Raw genomic sequence first — 22,773 nt, 5'->3', positions numbered from 1 at the left:
ATCCACCACCAAATGTTTTTCTTAACTCTTAAGTTTCAGGAAGAGAATTTGAGTCCAGTCTGGAAATAGTTAGTGGTTTACCTTTGAGATGCAGCACCAGGATATGCAAACTCTGTATGGTTTATGCAAACCTGTTCTTGGCCCGCACACTGACCTTTCGTTGTCCTGTTTCTCAGCAACAGCCAAACATTTCTCTTGGTTTTTTTTATTTTATTTTTTACTTTCTTTGCAGCTGCTTCACTGTGATCACTGAAATATAAAATCCAAAACGAATTTGCAGCATCACCCTCGATGGCAACAAACATCATGTTCAAGTTTATTAAAAGCCGCGGTTGTCTCTCCAAGGCCAGCTTTTCTCCGAGACGAACAAAAAGAAAAGACACAAACAGGCCAAACATAATCAGCAGGGAGGGAAATTGGACGTTTTACAACTAATGTCTGACATAATCATCCCCTCTTTATGCTCTGAGTGGTTCTGGTCTTGTGAAAACACACAAAAAACAATATTTTTTTCTTTAAAGACTATTGTGAGAGAGGCTAAGTGATGCTTTCAGAAGCTCCTTTTTTTTTCTTCCCTCTCTGTCAACACTCTGTGTCTCTTCCTTATCTTGTTATTCTCTGGAGTTTTTCATCTGCTGCTTTTTTTCCTGTCAAGCTAGTTTTTCACAAACACACACTTCCTATATATATATATATATATATATAAAAGCAATTCCCTGTTGCATTTATCCACATTAAACTGCACAACTCGCTCCACGCACAGGTGGCTCTCTGATCAGCCTGAATCCAACATTTTCATGTTTTCCTGACAGGTAAATGTTGTTGCCCTCGAACAAAGCAGTCGGATTTCATCGTGGAGTTGTCCCATGCGTCGTGTTACACGCTGCCACGACTACAACAGCACAGCTGCCCCGTGACCCAAAACATCCGATCAGATTTAGATTTGCGCCTGGAAAACCAAACCTTTATTAACCTACTTCCACCGAACTCGTTCTGCTCATTTTTGTGTGATCGCTGATTCAGCATCGAACTACTTCTGCAAACTTTGGGCTGTTTTAGCCGTTCATGTATCAAAACATTCAGCTCATTCAAGAGAACGTGCTTTAATGTTTTTTATATTTTTAAATTGTTTAATTTTATTTACATTTATTTTTTTCTCAAAAACATTGTTTTTTTTATCTGCTTCAGCATACGGGCTCTATTTGTGTCTTATTGTGCTACTTTTAGTTTTTAGCTACCATTTTGCAACTTTTAACTAGTTTTTTTTTAAGCTTTTAGCTTGTCTGTGCCTTCTTTACTTTTTAGCTGATGTTTAGAGATTTTTAGCTAGCTTTTTGCTACTTTTAGCTTTTAATTAGCCTTTTGCTCCTTTTAGTTTAGTCATTTGATATGTGTGTCTAGCCTTTTGATAATTTTAGCGTCTTTCTAGCTTGTTGCTATATTTAGCTTCTAGCCACCTTTTTGGTACTTTTAAGGTTCAGCTATCCGTTTGCCACTTTAGCATTTTCTAGCCTTTTGCTACTTTTAGCTTCAAGCTAGCCTTTGTGAAATATTTCTAAAAGCTGAAGAACTGGCGTGTGCAAATATATTCACCCCTTTGCTTTAAATCTCCAACCATGGTGTTCAGAAGCCACTTAATTAGTTAAATGAGATCCACCTGATAGACTCAGGAAACAGACCCACCATGTTGCAGAAAATGTCTTGTTGTTTATCTCTCCTCTGCCTTTAGCTTTCTGTGCTCTGTCCGTTCTGTCTGCTCCAAGCTGCTGACTGATCATTTATCTTTTAATTTTAGCCTCACAAATGGATTTGTAAACAGAAAAATCCCCCCGTTAGACACTGCAAACTCTTTCAGGTGAGGTCTAGCCTTAGCAGTGGCCGTGTCAGTGAGCTAAAAAGCAGCAGAATAAGTCCAGAAGGTGAAATTATTTTCACCCCACGAGACCCTATTGGAGCTGCCTGCAGGTCTGCTCTCAGCCGACAGGCGATGTGATAAATCTACTGGCGAAAGTAGTGACCTGTCCCGCCCCATAACTGCAAATAAACAACAAAAATCTGAGAATGAATCACCAAAAACTTTTAAATTCCATTTAAAGTTGTCCAGATAGTTGAAAAACACAGAACAAAACAAAACACAGCAAACCCAGTGAATTAAGTAATATATAAAGTTATATTATTTATTAGGAGGAGCTTCTTTGTGGGGCAAATCCTTTTTATTTTACTGGCTGTACCTGCTCCCTCCAGTGTTTTGGTTTTCCCCTGGAATGAATGTCAGCTTGGTTACAAAAGCAGGGTCAGCTTTTGTCAAAGCTTCTTTGAGAACGCCTCATAATTCAGTAAAGATTACAAAATGTAGGTTATTTCGTTATGGGTCTCCTCACTCCCATAGTAAAGGCTCATGTGTTGTTGATTATTGTGTAGATCCAGTAATCTGAGCCATCGCCTGTCTCCAGGTGAAGAACTCAACACTGGCCTTTTTGTCATCACCTTTCTGGTGAATCTGGGTTCCCACAGATAACTTCACTGAAGCCTTTTCATGCGTTCAGGGAGCAAATTACACGAGCGTCAAAAGCGGAGAAAGTCAAACGCAAAAACAAGGCGTTAGGGTTCACGTTCCGTCGGTGCAGCCTGGGTTTTACTGGAACAGTTAATCTCTTATTGACATTGCTTGGTTCCACTAATATGTTGTTTCTGTTTCCTCTGGGCTTCGTTGTGTCGTCGCACACGCACACCAGTGAGGGAAGCAACTTGACCCCGGCGCATCACTACCCCGACTTCCGCTTCAAGACGTACGCCCCGCTGGCCTTCCGTTACTTCAGAGATCTGTTTGGCATCAAACCCGACGACTACCTGGTGAGACCCAAACCTCCCGATGACCTGACGGGCCATCGTTACTTTTATTCAGCATCATGTGTGTGCCTATGTGTGTGTGTGTGTGTTTGTTTGTTGTGTTAGCAGAACATCTCATGAACCACTGGATGGATTTTAATTGAAGTTTCAGATCTGGAGCTTACCAACTCAGCACCAATTCAAGATGGCTGCCACAGCCAGCTGACCTTAGGACGCGCATAAATAGCTATAACTCAATCAGTTGTCCAGATATTGAGCTAACATTTGTTATGATTGCAGCTGACAGTCATTAACAGCACATACTCTGTGTGCTAACAGATTGCAGTAAATTGTGCGTAGCTTTATTTTCAAGGTTTGATCAAAAAAACTATAATTCCATCAACATAAGATGATCTTAAAACATTAGCATAAAAGGTGGCAGGCATTATACACATTATTTATATGAAGAAATGTTTATTTCTAGTTTCTAGTTTAGTAAATGTACATTTAGTTGCCTGTGCAGGACAGAACTTACACAGAGCGACACCAGAAACTAAATCCGACACACCAGACATGATGTGCTGAGCTTTCTGGATCTGGATGGTTTTGTCATTTTTCAGGCTCCATGTTTAACTCTGCCAACATCCTTTCAGCTGGTGCAACTTGAAATTCACTGCAGCTGTGATATTATGTTTCTGCCAACAAACTGTCAATTTTCTCCGCGGGAAAACAAACTAGCATGCCTCTCAAAATGTCACTCACGCAGCTCAGACAATGAGTCTGATTTTAAACGTCCCTCAAGTGAGCAAACTTTAGCTTTGCTGCCTTTTCACCCGATTTGTGATTTGATTTTTTTTTTTTATTTTTTTATTGCCATCGTCTGTCAACGGTAGATGACGGCAGATGGATAGAAAAACAGTCAGTGGTTTCTAAAAGAAGATGCAAAGGCAGGTTGGTAGTTTTTATTTTGAACACCTTTCAGGACGTTGGTCTTTCTCCTGTCTGAGGGTATGATTGCATCACAGATATGCTTTTTATTGAGTTTATTGAGTTTCAGGCTGGTAATTCCACTCACTGTGAAAGGATGAAGTCGATGGAAACGCTGCTATAACAAGGAACGATGTGTTCTCACAATGATAGTTATAATCGGCACAAAGCTAAATGAAATCAGCAGATAATTCTGTCATTTCACAACAAAATCAACATTTTGTTCTCCGCCACATTGATCGCAAGCACTTGCATGGAATGAGAAATGACTAGGTTTTTTTACTTATTTTTTTACATAAATCAGAATTGATCAGTGATCTAAAGGGGTTATGAAGCCAGATATTACATAAGAGGTTCCACCTTTGGAGGTTTTTATGACAAAGCAGCAGGATTCTGGTTGTAAATATGTCTCCTCAGTTGATTTTAGGCAGACTACGTCTTCATGGTGGACTCCTGAACATAAACATCAGCCAAAGCAGATGAGGCCCTGGGTTTCTTTGTGAACTTGTGGACTATTACATATATTTTCTCTTGACATAATATTTGCTGATTGATCCTTCTTTAGTTCACGAACCGACTCTAGATGCTACTTCCTGTTCTAACTCTGGATTGAAACGGTCAGAACGTTTTCGAGATGGCTTACAGTTTTCTAACTTGTCTTTTAAATAAACTTGCTCACATCCAGCTGTTTTCTGAAATGTGTTTTCGATAATTCAGAGCACTTTTTCTTCTGTCTGTTCAGTTCAGTTTTTTTATTCGCTTGATGGAAAAAAAACATATTGTTGCGCAAAAATGAAGAAAAAGACGTGTTTTGATCTCCCCTGAATGCTTTGTTCTCGAAACAGAATTAGATCTTGTGTTGACGCTGTTCTGACTTTATCCTGTTATGACGCCGTTTTCCTACTTCCCATCTGCCCCTCCAAGCCTTTCATAAACCCAAGCCAGCCGTGCTCTTGTTTCTGGATGCCAAATTTGTTTCTGCACAGGTGTGGGGGGGTAAAAAAAAAGAAAAAGAGCAAGGGTTTTGTGAGGCGCAGCGGCAGAGAGAGTTTGATGTGCCTCAGGTGAAGCCACACATCAGAATGTGTTCGCGTACAAACGCAGTAAAGTGCGGCAGTGTTTGGGCCAAAAAAACTGAGCGACTGCAGATCCTCATCAGTCGGAAAGTCTCAGGAGGGACAGAGCTTCAGTGATTCCCCTCTCCACCGAATGTTCATAACGCAACAGTTAACATCTAAAGCTACTCAGCGGGCTGCTGCTCCCACAGACGCATCCTCACTCTGATGCCACTTCTGGATGAAGCCTTTCCATCTGTTACGTGTGTATTTTGTGTGTAAGTGCTCTGATTGTCACCAGCTGAGCAGCTAATGTTCATGTCGGCTGTCTGCCTGCTGGGTGCGGCCCCCTGGCAGCAAGGGTCAAAGGTCAAAGGTCCTGAGACACCAATGAGGTAACGCTGCATTATTGTGAAGCTAATTAAAATATCGCCTGCCACCTTTCATGCCTGAGTTTTACACTGAGATCATCTTATGTTGAGAAATGACAGAGCTGTAGCTGTTTTGGTCAAACCTAGAAATGCCAGTGACAAAAAATCCTGCTGTGGATGAAAACTAACACACACATAATTTTATATTTCAGCTCTAAAGGTTCAGTGTCATTTCTTTCCGTACAAACTTTTATAGTGTTTTCCTTTCCGTGTGTGCTTTAGCCGCCGTGTTTGAAAGGAGCTTTAGTTTGATTACACAGCAGACAAAGCTGCTCTCCAGAAGTCCGACGCGGCGTGTTGCGTGCAGACCTCTACATTGCTTTTGTTTTCGCACCTCCTTCCTCAGTACTCCCTCGTGAACGAGCCTCTGATCGAGCTGACCAACCCGGGCGCCAGCGGCTCCCTCTTCTACCTGACCAGCGACGACGAGTTCATCATTAAAACCGTGCAGCACAAAGAGGCCAAGTTTCTGCAGAGGCTGCTGCCTGGATACTACATGGTGAGAACCTTGATGCTTTGTTGCTTTTTGTACCTTGCAGAAATGTGTGTGTATACAGCTGGCTTTTAGTCCAAATGCAACAGAATTTTCAGATAAACGGAATAACAAAATATTTCCCTCCATTACTGCTGTTTACTCTCGGGATACATTTGCATAATTAGAGGTCTGTGTGTATTAATTATAGATTATATGTACAGGTGTATTTAGTCCATTTAAATGCCAAATAATGGAATTTATGTCAGGGGGGAAAACAATTTCCTAATATATAACCCTAATGAACATAAATGTACTTTCATGAATATAAATATGTGGTAAAGGAATGGAAATCTAAATCTGCAAAATGTCAAATGTGTCTGGTTTTCACAAATTTTTAAGAAAACATATTCCAGATCTAAACAAATGGCTCATAATAAATCTGAATCTGACCTTGTGTGGGTGTGTTGTTGTTGTTTTTTTAATAAAATCTGCAGAACTTGAACCAGAATCCGCGCACGCTGCTACCAAAGTTTTACGGCCTGTACTGCATCCAGTCGGGCGGCATCAACATCCGACTGGTGGTGATGAACAACGTGCTGCCGCGCTCCCTCAAAATGCACTACAAGTACGACCTGAAGGGCTCCACCTACAAGAGACGAGCGTCCAGGAAAGAGCGGGAGAAGGCCTGTCCCACGTACAAGGACCTGGACTTCCAGGACATGCACGAGGAGGGGCTTTACTTTGACACGGAGACATACAACAACCTAATGAAGACCCTGCAGAGAGACTGTCGGGTAGGTGGCTTTGCGGCCGGTGTTTTCTTCGGGTATTTGTTGGAGAACCGAGAGCTCCTGGTGAGGTCTGACCCAAAGCATGCCAGGAGTTTGTGAAACATGCGCAAACGTGTCACAAATTTGGTGAGACAAACGAACAATCGTTGTATTTTGGCTCGATCTTTCTTCACCAGCCACTCTCCAGCTTTCACAGCCAAGTGAGATACTGGCTTTTCATTATTTTAGGATATGAACGTGAGTGGATGAGAAGAAAGAGTTCTTGGAGAGCTGGACCAACTTGACAATCCTGCGTGCAGATAGTCATCTAACATTTAAATGACTTCCACAGGATTTGGCTTAGTGTTTCAGTTTTTAGTGTGGAGGAGTGAAATACCAGTTTGATGCCACAGGGACACGAATTAGAGGTATTGAGCAGCGGATTTGTTTGATTTAGCCTGTTGGGTAACTCTGATCTCGAATCGTATCTTGAAACTGCACACAAAGTGACAAGGCTTGTCGTTGTGTTTAATTATTCAGTTGTAGTTTCCGTTAATCAGAAACACCCTGGCAGGAAATACCTGTAAACCTGATGCTTTCCCACCATTTCAGTCCAACATTTTCTCCTTCATAAGCTATTAGGAGCTTGTGATGTCGGGTTGGCATTAGATAATCATCTTTACAGGTTTATGCCCCTTCTCGTCATCATTAACAGAACCGCTGACTTGCTAAATGTTTAGTTTTCTTTGTAATGTTTTTTTAAGCAGACTGAGGCCACAGTGACATCCTCCACATTTGCCAAGTCATTCTGGCCTTAATGTTTAACTTGGCTTTTACCGTGCAAGCGTTAGCCTCAGTCATGCGCCGTCTACCTCCCGTGTCGGACTGTGCGCGCCACATTTTGCATGTATAAAGTATGCGGGGTTCGTTTCTGTTTAGCAGCGGCTGTTAAAGCGTCAGCACTGTGTAGTTTGTTATTGTCACGGCTTCCTGCGCTTGCCTCCTAAGCGGGAAGCAAAGTGCCCTCTAAGCAAAAATCTCTGTCCATTTCCATGAGTAAGCAGCTAACCCTGTCACCCTGGGAGGGGTCCTAAACACGGGGGAAGGGTCACCAGAAGCCAAACAAAAGGGGAAGAAAGGGGTGGCAGTAAGGAGGGGGTGGAGAGGCTTTTTTTTGTGGTAAAAGTACAAAATCTGGATCGATTCCAGTTACTTCTTTTTTTTTCAAAGCTTAGAGTGCTCTGATCTTTGTTTTAGAGAATTTATGGGGGTCAGAGTTAAGCTGGACAGAGAGTAATGACAATAAGAGGGGAAAAATAATAACATTATGAGTACACGATGGGATGCTTGTAGGAAAATGCAGGCTGTGCCCTCTCCCTTTTAAGTCTCCTCTCTCCATCACTCTGCGACTCCCCTGATACTCCACAAATGCCAAAACAGCATAAAAGCATTAATAATTAATGTTGCACTAGTAGAGAGAGCAAACAGAGGAGCTTTATTGTAAGGCAGAGTGTGTGCGTTTGTACCGATTACATTACAGCGAGGCAAACATTACAGAGGCGGCGATGATATCCAAATGTTTAGAAGCGTTTTTACACACAGCGCACGTTTAAAACGGAAGAGGCTTTTTAAGACGAGAAATCTGGACTTTCAGATGCTTTTCTAAGATGATCAAGATTCTTCAAAGGGCTTTATAATGTGTTTGTCATTCACTTCAGACAATGCTTACGGCCCTTTTCAGTACATGTTTGCACTCTGCATTTATGAAGGAATTTTTATTTTTTACTTAATATCAGCCATATTAAGAGTAATTAACTGGATGAGGGGTAATACAGGAACCGGGAATCTTAATATAAGTTCTTTCAGGAGCAAAGTCTGGTCTTGCACTAGCTGATCTATCCTAACTCTGCTCTGATGCCTGATCCTCTCTAATAACCTCTCTGCTGTTTCCCGCCGCCGGCGCTCGAAGCATCACCCTCAGCTCCTCGGTTACCTCCTGGGTCTTCGTGCTCCTGCGCCGCCTATTCGGCTCTTGCCGTGAGAATACTGCATAAAACAGTCCTCCCCCTTTTTCTTTTACATGCAGGTGTGTTCATGCCACACACAAAAAGATAAAGTTACCTATTAGTTTTATAACATGCATCTCGACACAGGCTTTTAAGAAGAGAATAATGTTAAAACTTGTTAACAAATATATGCTTTTTAATCATTTTGTTCACCATTTAATGAAATCTATAGCATTAGTCCACTAAAAAAAAACACATTTTGAAGATCACAAAGAGACACTCGCACAAATATAATGAAATATGAGGAAACTTACAGTTTTGAAAGCTTTATGAATAAAATAAAGGCCTAGCATTCCCCGAACAATTGCATATCACCCGCTGCCTTTCATGACAGTCTTTTAAACTAAGATCATGCTCAGAGTATGTGTTATTACTCCTCGCTACTGCCACACCGAATTTTAGCTAAGTATCTGCAAGACTGGTTGAATTATAGCCAGTTAAAGGTGGTCTCAGATAATCTCCTGAATTAGGAATGTGCACTTAAGAAGGAGCGTTTCAGTGACCAGAAGTCGACGACCATGCTGTCAGTGTCTTCTCACAGTCAAAGCATCTGCTCTGCCACAAATCTACGTGGAGCTGTCAGCGACTGAGCGTGTTGTGTTTTTGGAGCAGACAGACTCGGGCTTGGGAAAGCTTGCGGTGCAATAATGTCACTCGGAGGTGGGATACGTGAGGCAGCACTCTGGCAGAATCTGTCCTTATTTTACAGAGATAGATTGGGAGAGCTTCAGGGAAGGATATCCTGAGACACATCAGAGGTTTAAAGCACAGAGATCTGTGACAAACTGAGGTTAGTGTAGATTTAGTCTGTCCTGCTCGCTGTAAGAAAACTGAGCTGTGCTTGAAATGAAAGCAGGGGACAGAACTGTCCAAAAGGAGACGCCCAAATTTCTACAGCGATCAGTAATTTTATTTTTTGATCAAATCAAACCAACTTTATTTATAAAGCACACCTAAACCAACCAACAGGAGTTGATCATTGGGCTGTACGGTAAATCCCAAAGTAACAGCCATAAAAAAACATTATAATCAGCTTAAAACAAAAGATAAGTAAGAATCTCGAATATAAAGCAAAGTAAAAAATACTAAATGGCATAAATAACAACAGATTACTGAAAAAGCCCAAAGGATTAACTGCAAAGAGAAAATAAATGTGTCCTCAGCTGCTTTTAAAAAAACCTCAATAGAGGGGACACCTTTGACTGACTTTGACAGATTGTCCCACAATTTTTGGGGTGGCTACAGCAAAGGGACAATCTTCTTTACTAACTAATCTAGAACGTGGAACATCCCAAAGAACTAAGCACATATGTGTTTTTTTGTCCTAAGCCATGCAAAACTTTAAAAAAACAAACCAAAGAATTTTACAATCAGCTCTGTATTGAACAGGAAGTCGGTGAAGAGATGCGAACACAGCAGAGATGCTGTTTCTTTTTTGGTCGCAGTTAAAAGTCCTGGACCAGCTGCTGACGGGACAACAGAGACTGACTGATAAAAAAAAAAAAAAAAGAGTTATCATAGAGTAACACTGAGCTGATAAATGCTGGGATAATTGGCTTCATGTCATCAAAGAGAATGAGCTGGAGTTGTAGAAAACAGCTCTTCACCACAGAGCTCATTTGTTTATCAAATTTTAAAGGGCAATCAAAAATGACACCTAGATTCATGCTGTAGGTCTGAAGATTACAGGATAAATGCTCCAAATCACATGCGAGTGTCAGAAGGACCCAAAACCACCATTCAGACTTATTATCCTTTAACTGAAAACACTTACTCTCTATTTCACTTCTTTAATACAGTTTATAATGAAGTCTGCACAACAGTGAAAGGAAATATATTTACTGCACGATGCACGATGTAAACAGAACTGGCCCCAAGATGGATCCTTGAGGAACTCCACACCCTTTTCAACAGGAGAAAGGTCTATCAGATAAATACAAAACATGCCCCTGATGGACAGCACCCTGAATCCCAACCTGATCCTGGAGGAGATTCAGAAGGACAGAGCTGCTCTGAGATCGAACAAAACCAAACCAGAAACAAATGAACGTCGGAGTCGAGCAGTGTGTATCTGTGTAATTGTTCGCCGGGGAAAGCCCGGGCTCCGGCGCACAGTAATGACTCTCTGTGGGCAGCGTGGTGTGTGAGGCTCTGTTTAAAATGGCTGCCGTTTGAATAGCCTGGGGGAGTTCGGGTGAGGGGATGCAAATTGTTGATATGGAAAAGGGAAGGCATCGGACAAAAGGCTCAGTGTTTGACTTGAGTCAGTCCATCAGTCTTTCAGCTGGTCGTTACGTCCGTCTGGTGTTTGGGTGTTCATCTGAGCCGAACAAACGTTATCCTCTCGTCGTCTGTCTAAACAGTGAAGTTTTATTAAGCCTCTTCCTTCGTACGCTGCAGTTGATTTTACCCTGCAGTTTGGGGCCAAGGAGCAAGCAAAGGTTTGCTTCCTGTGGCGTCCTTCACACTGTCTGAGCTCAGCCCGAGAGGTGTTTAGCTGTTTTTTTAACCCAGTCATCTTAATGTGGAGACCTGGCTTTACTTTATGGCATGTTTATGTATTTAGGATAATCATAAACTACAAATGTTCTTATCGCAGTAAGTTTGACATTGAGGCCTGCTTGCTTTGATATAATTGTCCTGAAGTATTTTAGTTTTGAACCATTCGGCTCATAAGTGACATTAAGCAGCATTATCCTCACCATTGCGCTCAATGTTGCAAAACGTATTTAATCAAGAGGTGCTACCCAGTACAAACGTTTTATTCTTCCAAGTCTGGGTCGCAAAATAGTCCTGGCAGCGTGGGTTTTTATTGACCCTGATCCCTTAGTGGAGAGCTAAGAGACGTGAAGTCACAAGAGTCTCTGGGCAAAAAGAAAGCTCCTCAAACAGGTCAGCGTGTAACACTTGGCTCCGTGTGGAGAAACACCTTGTTTGTTCAGCTCAGAACTGGCTTAAACAGATTTCCTTCTGCTGACCACTTTCTTGGCGCCAAAATGCGAGGGGTGATGAAAGCATTTCGAAGGGAGGGAGGGGGGAGGACATTTAATATGTTTTGCGTATTTATTGCAGGGAGCTGAAGGTAAAGCACTCTGTGTGACGAGGATAATGAAAGTGCAAACATGTTGTTTTTTCCATACATCCATACAAGCTACGTCTCAACATTAAACATTTTTTATACGCTGCATTAGGTGCTGGAAAGTTTCAAGATCATGGACTACAGTTTGCTGCTGGGCGTGCACGTCCTGGACCAGAGCCACAGGGAGGGGGGCGAGCCGGGCCAGGCCGGGGGCGACGGCCGGAGACCTGTAGGTCAGAGGGTGCTTTACTCCACCGCCATGGAGTCCATCCAAGGAGACGGCAAGGCTGCCGAAGCCGTCACCACTGACGACACGTGAGTTTGTTCAGCTGTGAGAAGGGGCCGCACACACACACACACACACACATTATGTCTCTCTATCTTTGCAGGGACTTTCCATTGACTTCCATTCATTTCTACACCCTAACTACAGCCTAACCCTGACCCTTACCCTAACCCTAACCATTACCAGTACATACCTAACTCTAAACCAAACCTAAACTCAATTCACACCTTAGTCCTAAACCTAACCCCCTAACCCAAAAACATCATTTCTCCTCGTGGGGACCAGGCTTTGGTCCCCACAAGGAGCAGTCGGTCCTCACAAGGTAGTATATGTTAGGAAAATTGTCCCCACAATGTATCAAATACATGGCCACACACACACATATTTGGGCACTCTGTCTCTGTCTGTGTCTTCATCTCCCCTTTTTCCCTCGCTCAGACTGTTATACAACCGTGCTCATACCTCGCCCAGGGCACTGCAGCACAGTCGGCCTCTCACATAACCATAGCTACACAAATAACAAACACACTCACTGTTCTTCTTATTTACAGCCACTCACATGAATGTAAATAGTTCAAGTCCCCGTATTTAAAAAAACACACTTGTAAACGGGAGGCAGCGCACCGGCTTGGTCTCGAGCGCTGCAGAGAAACGGTAGCTGTTGTCTGACCGCCGCTGTGCTCGGTTTCAGGATGGGTGGCATCCCCGCCAGGACGCACAAAGACGAGAAGCTGCTCATCTTCCTGGGAATCATAGATATCCTGCAGTCATACAGGTACTCATCCTAATGAGATGAAATCAATTTGATGCGTGCGTGATGGGCAGCGTTTCTCGAAAGGACCAGGTCGTAAATACAACGCAGTAATGACTCAGTGTGACAGAGTAACTGCTCTGAAAGATGCTCACCCTTCAGTGAGGCCTCTTAAGCTGAATTATCATCATGCGCTGAGGGAAAGAGCTACAAGGCAGTTTACCACAATCACCCCCCAACATGATTTTAATGAGCTCAGTGGCTCATCAGTCTTCTCCGTTTACTTATTGATTTTTTTTTTATTTTTTATATTTCTCCCGAGAGCAAAAAGTCTGGTAACAGAAGATGAAACCCTGTAGATTAAATATTAAAGAAATTTTAAAGCATGACATAAACGTTTGTCAGGCAGGTTGATGCTTCGGATGCTCACAGCGTTGTCGAGGAAGGATGAACTGGTGTTTACAAATCCAATTTGGTAACTTGGAGCGGCACCTGACACGATACAGCTCCAATTATGACAAAGATGGAGCGTTGTGTAAAATGTAAATAAGAACAGAATGCAACGATTTTCACATCTCATGAACCCGTATTTTAATATGGAGTTTAAAGCTCTATCATGCAAAGAAGGAGCAGTCTGAACACTATCCAGAAATGTTGCCATCTTCTCTGAACCAAAGCTTATTTAAAATGGACCGAGGCAAAGTGGGAAACTGTCCTGTGGTCAGACGAATCAAAGATACTACAGACTTCATGCCCTCTGTGTTGCTGCCAAAAAAAATTTGAAATGGCCTTTTTTTGCTCCTTAAAATGATACATTTACTTAGTTTAAACATCTGAAATGTTTACTGTGTTCCACTGTAAATAAAATATAAGTTTGCAAATCATTATTTACATTTTACACAGCGTCCTAACCTTTCATAGCTAAAGGGTGATGTTGTTTACGTAAAGGATGAGCATGTGACCGATTTCCCGTTTTGTCTCTCGTCAGGTTCATTAAAAAGTTGGAGCACTCCTGGAAAGCTCTGGTCTACGATGGCGTAAGTCGATATAGCCCGCCCTAAACCTGACGCTGCTGCTTTCATGAAGGAGCCTTTTCATTCAGAGCCTGACGTTTTCTCCCCGCTCGTCCCCAGGACTCCGTCTCGGTCCACCGGCCCGGGTTTTACGCCAGCCGCTTCCTCAAGTTCATGAGCACCCGGGTCTTCAGGAAAACGCAGCGTAAGTCAAGGTCGCGCGCCGTGTTTCGCGTGCGGGAGCTCAGGGAGAAGCTGGGAAGCAGGACAGGAAATCCTGGCCTGATTAGGACGGCGATGGGTGTCAGGGTGTAGAAATTTCAGCCGCAGAGCTGATGAAATTATCACAAACTGATTTATCTCCTGTTATGTTTACTCTAAACACATCAAACTGTAGTTTAGTTAGTTTAGTTTAATGTGATGCATTAAAATCTGATGAGCTGGATCTGAACTTATGTAGCCAGAGTCAGTATTACCTCACCCAGATCACTGATAAAGTTCTGCGTTGTGTAAACCGGGGCACAGAGGTTCCAGTTCAGCCTATCTGGAGTCGACCTCAGCTCACCTTCCTCCATAACAGCCATGAGCGGACTGGACTGTAACACAGCATTCTGCTTTAAACGCTCCTACAAACAATCCTCTTTTCAGTGCATTGCGTTTTACATAATGACATAACAAACAAATAAAACACACACACACACACACACCCACACCACCGGCTGATCTCTGTGAATTATTAATTGGGATGCGTACAGTTTGAAAATGAGCAGGAAAGTGTAATTAAAAAAACAAATAAGCAGCAGCTTTCCTGCACAGAGTGGAATCGAACAGCTGAGCAGCAACAGAAAAACCACCCAGCCGACCTCAGCTCACCTTGCCCACGACGAAGGAAACACTTTTAAAAACTGAAACGAAAGCGCGGCTCGTTCGCACACATGCTGCGACGGCGAGGGCCGACACTCGACAAGAAGCTCCCCTTCTCCGTCAAACTGCAGAGCAGCCGAATCGACCGTGTCAGCTCGGAGATCGTCCAACACGTCGTCCTCCTGCAGCCACTTTCAGGGAGTAAAGTCACAGGAGCTCCATTAAAAAGTCTCCTTTTTTTAAAATAACAACTTCACAATAAAAACGAATACATAAAGAAATCAAACTACATAAACAAATACAATTAAAGAGTGAGAGATTTTTGGTGGACTGGGTTCTATATACACTTATACCCCCCCCCAAATTACCATGGCTGACACACTGATTCCAGGATTCTGCCACGCTGTTAACCGCGGCCAAGTCCTGCCAGAGGGAGATGACAGGAACGGATTTTATTTTATGCTCTGCCTGGGGGCCAGAGCGGGGGTGGGGGTGATGGTGGTGGTGGTGGGGGGTGTCTTTGAGGACGCTTTTGCGTTTTATCAGTTTAATATAGTCTAATTTTGGAGTCTTGGAGTTCCATCCTGTGTAAACCCCTCCCGTCCATCCGGGCCTTTTATATCCCCCCCCCCTTCTCCTGCTTCCAGCTTAAACGCCTTATTCCCCTCTCCCTCTCTACCCCCTCCTCTTTTTTTTCCTGACTTTTATGTCTGTTTTGATTACGTTTTATTTTATTTTTATTTTTTTCTTTGCTCCGCAGCGATTCGATTCTCCCCATCAAAGAGGACCCGCACGTCCATCCCGGCTCTGAAGTCGTCCTCGCAGGAGATCCTTTCATCACAGGCAGATGAGAGGCACGAGGAGGACAGGAGGGACCGGCTGGGGGGAGCACGGAGCCTGGCCAGCCTGGACGGACAAGGTAAACAAAACAACACACACTTGGGTGAAACCGGCCGTAACACAGTTCACCTTGAAGCAGTTTCCCTCCGTACGGTTACCCAGATAAGCATCAATCAATGCAGTACACTATTAGAGTCAACTCTGTCTGTCTGTTAGCAAAATATCTCATGAACCACTGGGCGGATTTTAATGAAACTTTGAGAAAGTAATCACTGGGTGCACGTCTACAGCTGATTCCCTTTCAGAGTCAATCCAATTCAAGATGGCTGCCACAGCCAACTGACCTTAAGAAACACAAAAACGCCTACGTCTCAGTCAGCTTTACAGATACAGGGTTCAAATTTGACGTGGTAGTAGCTGAGAGTCCCTGCCAACGCATACTGCATTCCAGGCGCTACACATCAGCGAGATCTTGCACTATCGCACGAGATCACGCATAACCTTAGTTGCAAGGTTTGATCGAAACGGCTGTAACTCATTTCTCGACACAAGACGGTCTCAATTGAACTCTGACACGAAGGGAGTTTGTTAAAACCTAAAACCTGACTAAAGAATTGCATCATAAGCCTTTATCTACCACCTACCGGTTGTTTCCTAGGTTTTGTGGCTTATTAGAACAACTTGAGGCCAGTAAGCAGCCTCATTTACTCAGCTATGAAAACGTCCTGTCAGCACGGCCCCGGGAACAAGCTGTCACCGACTCGTACAGGGTTTGGCTTTAATGGAAAGAAAACAGAGCCCAGCTTGTTAATGAAATCCCCTCAGATACAGTATTTGTGCCTGCATGTATGCAGCTCTCCTTATCTCTCATAATTAATCTCCCCTGTGACCACGATCTGACCTCAGCCCCGGGAGGAGCCGGATGAATGAAAGCTCGCTCTGTGAGCGGGAGCTGCCGCCGACCTCTGTGTGAGGTCACCAAGGAGTCGTCCTCCACCCCACCGGAAGAAACATGGGTGTTGATGGGTGCAGGAAGCGAAATCATGGGGTCATGTGTCGGACTTCCCCTTTTTCTTTCTTACAACCGACCAGAATCTCCCGCTGTGATGCAAAGCACCACGAAGCACTTCCCAAATTCACTAAATGAGCCTCACCAGGAACAGAACGTGTTCGTTAAACTCTAAAGTTATAGAAAAACGTTGTGTTTGCTGAAAGCTTTGAATCAGTTCAATTAAACTCATTATGTTTGGGAACCGTAACATGAAGGCTGATTTGTTTCGTTAGCTGCCCGCTTTCAGGCTATAATCTGACCTTTTTACTCTGACGTGAATGGGCATTTTTATTGCATTACAAACCGAGTTAACCTCTGTTTAAAGATTGGGTTTCCACCTTAATGTGTCCTCCCAGTTTGTGACTCCTTAACGTTTCAGCGTGCCAGGCAGCCGCTCAGCGAAGCCATTACTGCTGACTGTCTGCACCGCCCAACCTTTCCTAACACTGAGAGTGGAGAAGCACACCAGGACTTTGAGACTCTGTTAGAAACGATCTGAGAGCTCAGATTTCATTGGAAACTCAGACTCCTCACATCTTTAACCCTCTGTACCAACCACCTAAATAATCCTAGTATGTTATTTATTTATTTTTTTTAGTAAGAATGCCCAAAACAAGGACTAAGGTGCTTAAAACAATCCAGTCCTTGTGGCACGGAGCTTAAGATACCAGCTTCTCCAGGCGAGGATTTCAGATAAAACAATCTTCATCGGATTCATCTAAAAAAAAACCTGAAGATTTTCTATGAAATGCTGAGTGCTGAACGCCTTGGCTGAAAGTTGTTGAAGCGCCTGAAGCCTAAATTTAAAGTTAAAATGAGCAGAATGTAAGACACGCTGAGCTGAACGGTGAAAAGCTAAAACCAGCAAGACAGAAGCTAGAAGCTAAAATTAGGAAAACTGTAGCTAATAGCTAGAATAAGCAAAACTGTTGCAAAAATCTAAAATGAGCAAAACTGTAGAGCTAAAATCAGCATAGGAAGACAAAATGGAGCCAGTAGGCTGAAGTAGATTTCAGAGAATGTTTTTGTATATATATATATATGTGTGTGTGTATGTACTGTATCTATGAGGAAATATATTTTGTAAATAAAGTTAAATAATTTAAATTATATAAAAGTTACAAATCCTAAAAGTCACAGCAGGCTGCTCCTGTTTTGATATATGAATGGTTTAAAAAGCACCAAGTATGTGGAAGTAATTTGATTGGAAAAACAATATGCTGACTCATCGTTTACACAGATAGTGTTAAAAAGTGAGCTCTGACTCACATGTATGTTTGTTTGCTTTTTGTTTTCCAGTCATGTTCGGTTCGTATCTGCAGCCGGATCTGGTTCCCGCCAGCCGGTCCTACTACGAGGGCTCCTCCATGGGAACCATCTCATCCTCCTCCATCTTTGTCAACGTGGACAACCAGACGGACGACAGGTACTTCGTTTCCCTGCTCGTCTTCCTCCTGATAGTACAACGGGAACGGGGCGTCACCGCCAAACTTATGACGCAAGGTCGCTGGGAGCCGTGGGGAGGCCGCGCCCAACACTCCCCACTCCCACGGTGGAGTCACTGGTGTTCTGACACGGCCGTCTTATCAGCGGCGTGCTTCATGGAGCAGATGTGTTTGGTTTGAATTATTATCCCTGAGCGTAAATCCAACACACACACACACACAGAATATTGCCTTTAATCTACACAGAACTGGGAATCTCCCTAAATAAGGATCATTCATTAAAAAACACTATTAGGAAAAAAGCAGCTATTTTTTAAATACGACTCATAAAAACAAATCAAATCTGGAAATACTTAACAAGATAACGACGGCGTCGGCTCATGTTGTGAAACCAGGGAAAAAAATTACAAGTAAAAGTTTTAAATTGACAGTTTTTATTGCCCCATGAGCAGCTTCGTTCCAAACTTCACCCTCTGTTTCATTTCCTTCTCCTTAGCAGCCTCATTGTCTTCCCCCCTCGGTGTGTGTGTGTTTCATTTTACTCCTCTGGCCCAGCTTCATTTGATTCTCCGAGGGTTCTCTGTGTGAGCTGCCGGGTCTCGTCCGACATTGTTCCCTGGACTGGTTCCCTCAGTATTTAAACGGTGCTCGCCACACAAAGGCTGTGATGAAAGCAGGACAAGCGGCGCTTTAGAGGCCGTTTCTCTCGGCCCACAGAGACGGACGGCTGAGCAGCCTGTCGCTTCGGCGGCACTCTCACTCGTGGACTCTGTTGTCTCTCGTCCTACGAGCGGACACTTTTACAATTTTCTGCCTGGAAAATCCTTTTGACTTTGGAAGGATACGGCCCCGGTTAGTCATATGTCATAAAAAGGTCACAAAACATTCCTGAATTTATCAGGGAGTCACCTGACGCGCAGACAAGGAGGGCAGCTCTCTCGTTGCCACCTAGTGGTTGAAACGTTGATAACAAGCAAACTGCACGCAGAGCCTGAGGTTAGCTGCAGTCGGTGCTGGTTTCCTGTTTAGCTTTATCATCGCCAAAGGCAAAGGTGAAGCGATAATGTTTTTGTCTGTACCGTTAGCAAAATATCTCATGAACCCACTGAACATATTTTAACAAACCTGTCAGAGAGTAATCACTGGGTTGACGTCTACAACTGATAAGCTTTGGGAGTCAGCCCAGTTCAAGATGGCCGCCACAGCCAACTGTTCTTGGGAAGCACAAAATTGGCTATAACACAGTCAGTTTTATAGATATTGGGCTAAAATTTGGTGTGGTAGTAGCTGTGTGTTGTCCTCAACACGTACTTTGAGGGCAACCTGCTGTGCTACATCTTTCCTTAAAATCTTAGCATTAACTGTTGGAGTCAACACTGTGTCTGTTAGCAAAATATCTCACAGACAGCTTGACCGATTTCAATGAAACACTCAGAAAGTAATTATTGGCTGTACGTCTACAACTGATTAACATTTGGAGGCAACCGAATTCAAGATGGCTGCCACAGCTAATAGGCCTGAGCCAGCACAAAAGTGGCTGTAAGTCAGTGACTTTTACAGATAATGAGCCCAAATTTGGTGCAGTAGTAGCTGAGACTCATTCACAACAGTAACAGTAACAGATCGTGTGAGATATCGCAAATGTTACATGAGATTGTGCACGGCTTATTTGGTTTGATTACACTATAGGCTATGTTTAAACTAGACTTTATGATTATGTGATGAGGATGACTCATCTACTACCACACCAAATTTTAACTCAATGTTTGTAAAAATCTTTTTTTTGTGTTGGCTAAGGTCAATTAGCTGTGTCTGCCATCTTGAATCAGTTGATCGGCTGTAAATGCACATTACTTCCTGAGAAAGTGAAATTCCTTATTTTGTTAGATTTTTCTAGAATTATTCTGCTCATAGTATATCCGGGGCGTTCTCCAGTCACGTCTCTCGTTTTGTCACAGTCTTTGCGGGGAATTCCTGCAGATCTAAAGGAAATTTTCTTCACTTCCTCCTCAGTCCTGCTCCAGGCTTCAGACAGGTTCCCCATCCCGGTCTCATTTCCTTTCTCATCTCGTCTCGGACTCAGCTGTGCTCGTGTTACCTGCTGCTGAAGGGTCACGTGTAAACGTTTCGTCCTGTTTCAGGGCCGACGCTGCATCCAGCTCCACGTTTACGCTAGAGGACAGCGCTATCTGCCTCACCTCGGAGCAGAGCACCATGGATGTGGACATGGATCGGGACGACGGATCTGTTCTTGATGTCTACTTGGTAATTTAAACTTTTTTTTTTTCTGCAACAAACCCTAACACTAAAGAAGTGGGACGTTGAGTAAAATGTAAATAAAAACAGAATGCAATGATTAGAAAATCTGATAAACTCGTATTTTAGTCACAATGGAACATAAACATATCAAATGTTTAAACTAAGAAATTGTACAACAAGGTAATCTGATGCCAGGAACACATCTCAAAACAGTTAGGACAGGGCCATGTTTCTCTCTGTGAAACATCTCCTCTTCTTTTAACATCAGTCTGTAAACATCCAGGAGCTGAGGAGAGCAGCTGCTCTCATTCTTGTCTGATGTAGGATTCCAGCTGTTCATCAGTCCTGGGTCTTTGCTGGGGTTTACATTTCCTGATGTCACCAAATGTTCTCTAATGATAAGAGGTCCGGTCAGTTCAGCACCTGGACTCTTCTGCTATGAAGCTGTTATGGATGCAGTCTGTGGTTTAGCATTGTCTTGCTGAAATATGAAAAGCATTCCCTGATAAAGATGTTGACTGGACGGGAGCATATATTGTTCTAAAACCTATTTATACTTTCCTAAATTGATGGTGTCTCTCCAGATGTGTAAGACTAATGCACCCCCATACCATCAGAGAGGCAGGTTTTAAACTGTGCTGATAACAGGCTGGATGTTCCCTCTCCTCTTTAGTGATGTTTTTAACGCAGAGTCACCTGAAGGCCCGAAGATCATGGACTTCCATTCTCCAGATCCTTGAAAGCTCTTGATGATAATATGAGCTGTGGATGATGGGATGTTTCAAAGGCTTCCCAATTTTTCTTGAAGAACGTTTGTCTGACATAGTTACATTCATTTTAGATGCAGTTTTTACAGACTGGTGAACCTCTGCCCATCTTTACTTCTGAGAGACTCATCCACCCATTTTGTTTTACCGGCTTCTCCTTTCCGGGTCGCGGGGCGCTGGGGGCCATCTCCAGCAGTCACTGAGCGGGAGGTGGAGGACTCCATCACAGTCTGAGAGATTCAGCCTCTCTAAAATGCTCCTCCAGCCGTTTCCTATTTGTAACATTTACTTTTACAACCTTTTGTTGCCCCTGTGTCCCAACATTTTTTGAGGTGTTGCTGCCATAAAATGTAATATTACCTTGTTTGTTTGTTTTTTCTTCAAACAGGGGTACAATTTCTTAAACATTTGACGTTTACTGTATTTTTATTAGAAATAAATTGTCAGTTTATGAGATTTGCAAACTGTGGCATTCTAATTTTTATTTACATTTTACACAACGTCTCGGCTTATTCAGAACGGGGGTTGTAATCGATGACTTCTTGGTTACCGTGTTCATTAATATTCTTTATTTCTTCCTCTGCAGTGAAAAAAAAAAAAGTTTCACCTCCTTCATTCCCTCCTGCCACACATAAGACAATCACTGCTCTCCATCGGACATGTCCGCCCGGCGCCTGCCTCCCCTCGCAGTCCTGCTGCATACATGTTGCCACTTGTATTAGCCAACCAACCCCCCTCCCAGGAAGAACTCTGAGGTTCCCTCAGGCTGGCTAATGGAAGAAAACTCTGACAAAAAAAAACCATCAGTCAGGACGGGAGCTATGAGACTTCAGCTGCTTTGTAGAGCGTGCATCAAAGTAGTAGCATCATCTAGTTTTTTAAACTTTTCTTTTCAAAGCCTGGGCATAGAGATGGAAACATTTCCTGTATTCTGTAAACGTATATTTTACAGAAGGATACACGTCCCACTTGATGAACAGAAGGACATTTTAAATTTGCAGCTTTGTTCGCTGCTGATGAGAAATGTTTACACTGAGTTCTGGGGCGGCGCCTTTGGTTCCCGAGGAAGAGGAACGCGCCCGACGCAGCCACCCCGGATGAAGAACACACTTGGTTCTGGAGGCCGGAGTCGGCCTGCGACGTGGCCGACGCGTCCTCGCAGGACGCTTTCACTTCTCTGCGCTGCCCGGAAAGAAAGGGACGGTTACTGGGTCCTGGACCAAGCACAGAGCGGAGAGACAATGCACTTTTGACACTAGATTACTGTAATATATAAATATATTTTCCTTTCGAGGATGTTTGTTTAGGTGGGAGGGCTACACGACAGAAGCACAGATTTGGATTTGTGAAAATGCACTTTTTTTTTTCTTCCCTCCTCTTTTTACTTTACGATTGCACACCTCTCGTTTCGTCAACACGTACAGACAATGAAGGAACACTGTAGATCATTTCTGATTAGTTTTGTGTCAAAACTGAAGATGCTTTTTACTCAGGATATTCTTTAGAACCTAAACAAAGTTACGTGACATGCGTCAGCCAGCTGTCATACAGATTATATCCGACTCTAAACTCCACTTAGGACCATAATTTATTATGTAGTTCAACGTTTTACCATTTGCTGTAAAAAAATACTTTAATCACTGAATGTAAAGCCAATGCATATTTATATTCTGTATAGAGGAGCTTCCTATAAATAAACAAATTCAGTGACAGACTTTGATTTCTTGATTTTACTTCCTTTTAAAAATAAATTCAAGGCCTAACATTCCTTAAAGAAATGCCTTTAACCTGCTGCTTCTTGTGCC

General features: G+C 43.1%; 1 protein-coding gene across 2 annotated transcripts in view; it reads left to right on the top strand.

Moving 5' to 3' along the window:
- The window catches only part of pip5k1bb (phosphatidylinositol-4-phosphate 5-kinase, type I, beta b), a 36,009-nt gene extending 13,326 nt beyond the window's left edge, over positions 1-22,683 (top strand). For both annotated transcript variants that reach the window (XM_017413606.3, XM_037975289.1), the window contains exons 5-15: positions 2,736-2,853; positions 5,649-5,801; positions 6,272-6,571; positions 11,805-12,007; positions 12,670-12,753; positions 13,718-13,766; positions 13,863-13,947; positions 15,367-15,525; positions 17,797-17,923; positions 20,084-20,207; positions 21,555-22,683. In XM_017413606.3, coding sequence (XP_017269095.1) covers positions 2,736-2,853; positions 5,649-5,801; positions 6,272-6,571; positions 11,805-12,007; positions 12,670-12,753; positions 13,718-13,766; positions 13,863-13,947; positions 15,367-15,525; positions 17,797-17,923; positions 20,084-20,207; positions 21,555-21,557 — 1,405 coding nt within the window. In that variant the 3' untranslated portion in view covers positions 21,558-22,683. The remainder of the gene's footprint in view (positions 1-2,735; positions 2,854-5,648; positions 5,802-6,271; positions 6,572-11,804; positions 12,008-12,669; positions 12,754-13,717; positions 13,767-13,862; positions 13,948-15,366; positions 15,526-17,796; positions 17,924-20,083; positions 20,208-21,554) is intronic.
- The last annotated feature ends 90 nt before the right edge of the window (positions 22,684-22,773 follow it).

Source organism: Kryptolebias marmoratus, linkage group LG1 (assembly GCF_001649575.2).
Source record: "Kryptolebias marmoratus isolate JLee-2015 linkage group LG1, ASM164957v2, whole genome shotgun sequence".
NCBI classification, from domain to species: domain Eukaryota; kingdom Metazoa; phylum Chordata; class Actinopteri; order Cyprinodontiformes; family Rivulidae; genus Kryptolebias; species Kryptolebias marmoratus.
Note: the sequence above shows the minus strand (reverse complement) of the source record. Positions and strands in the feature narration are given on the sequence as shown.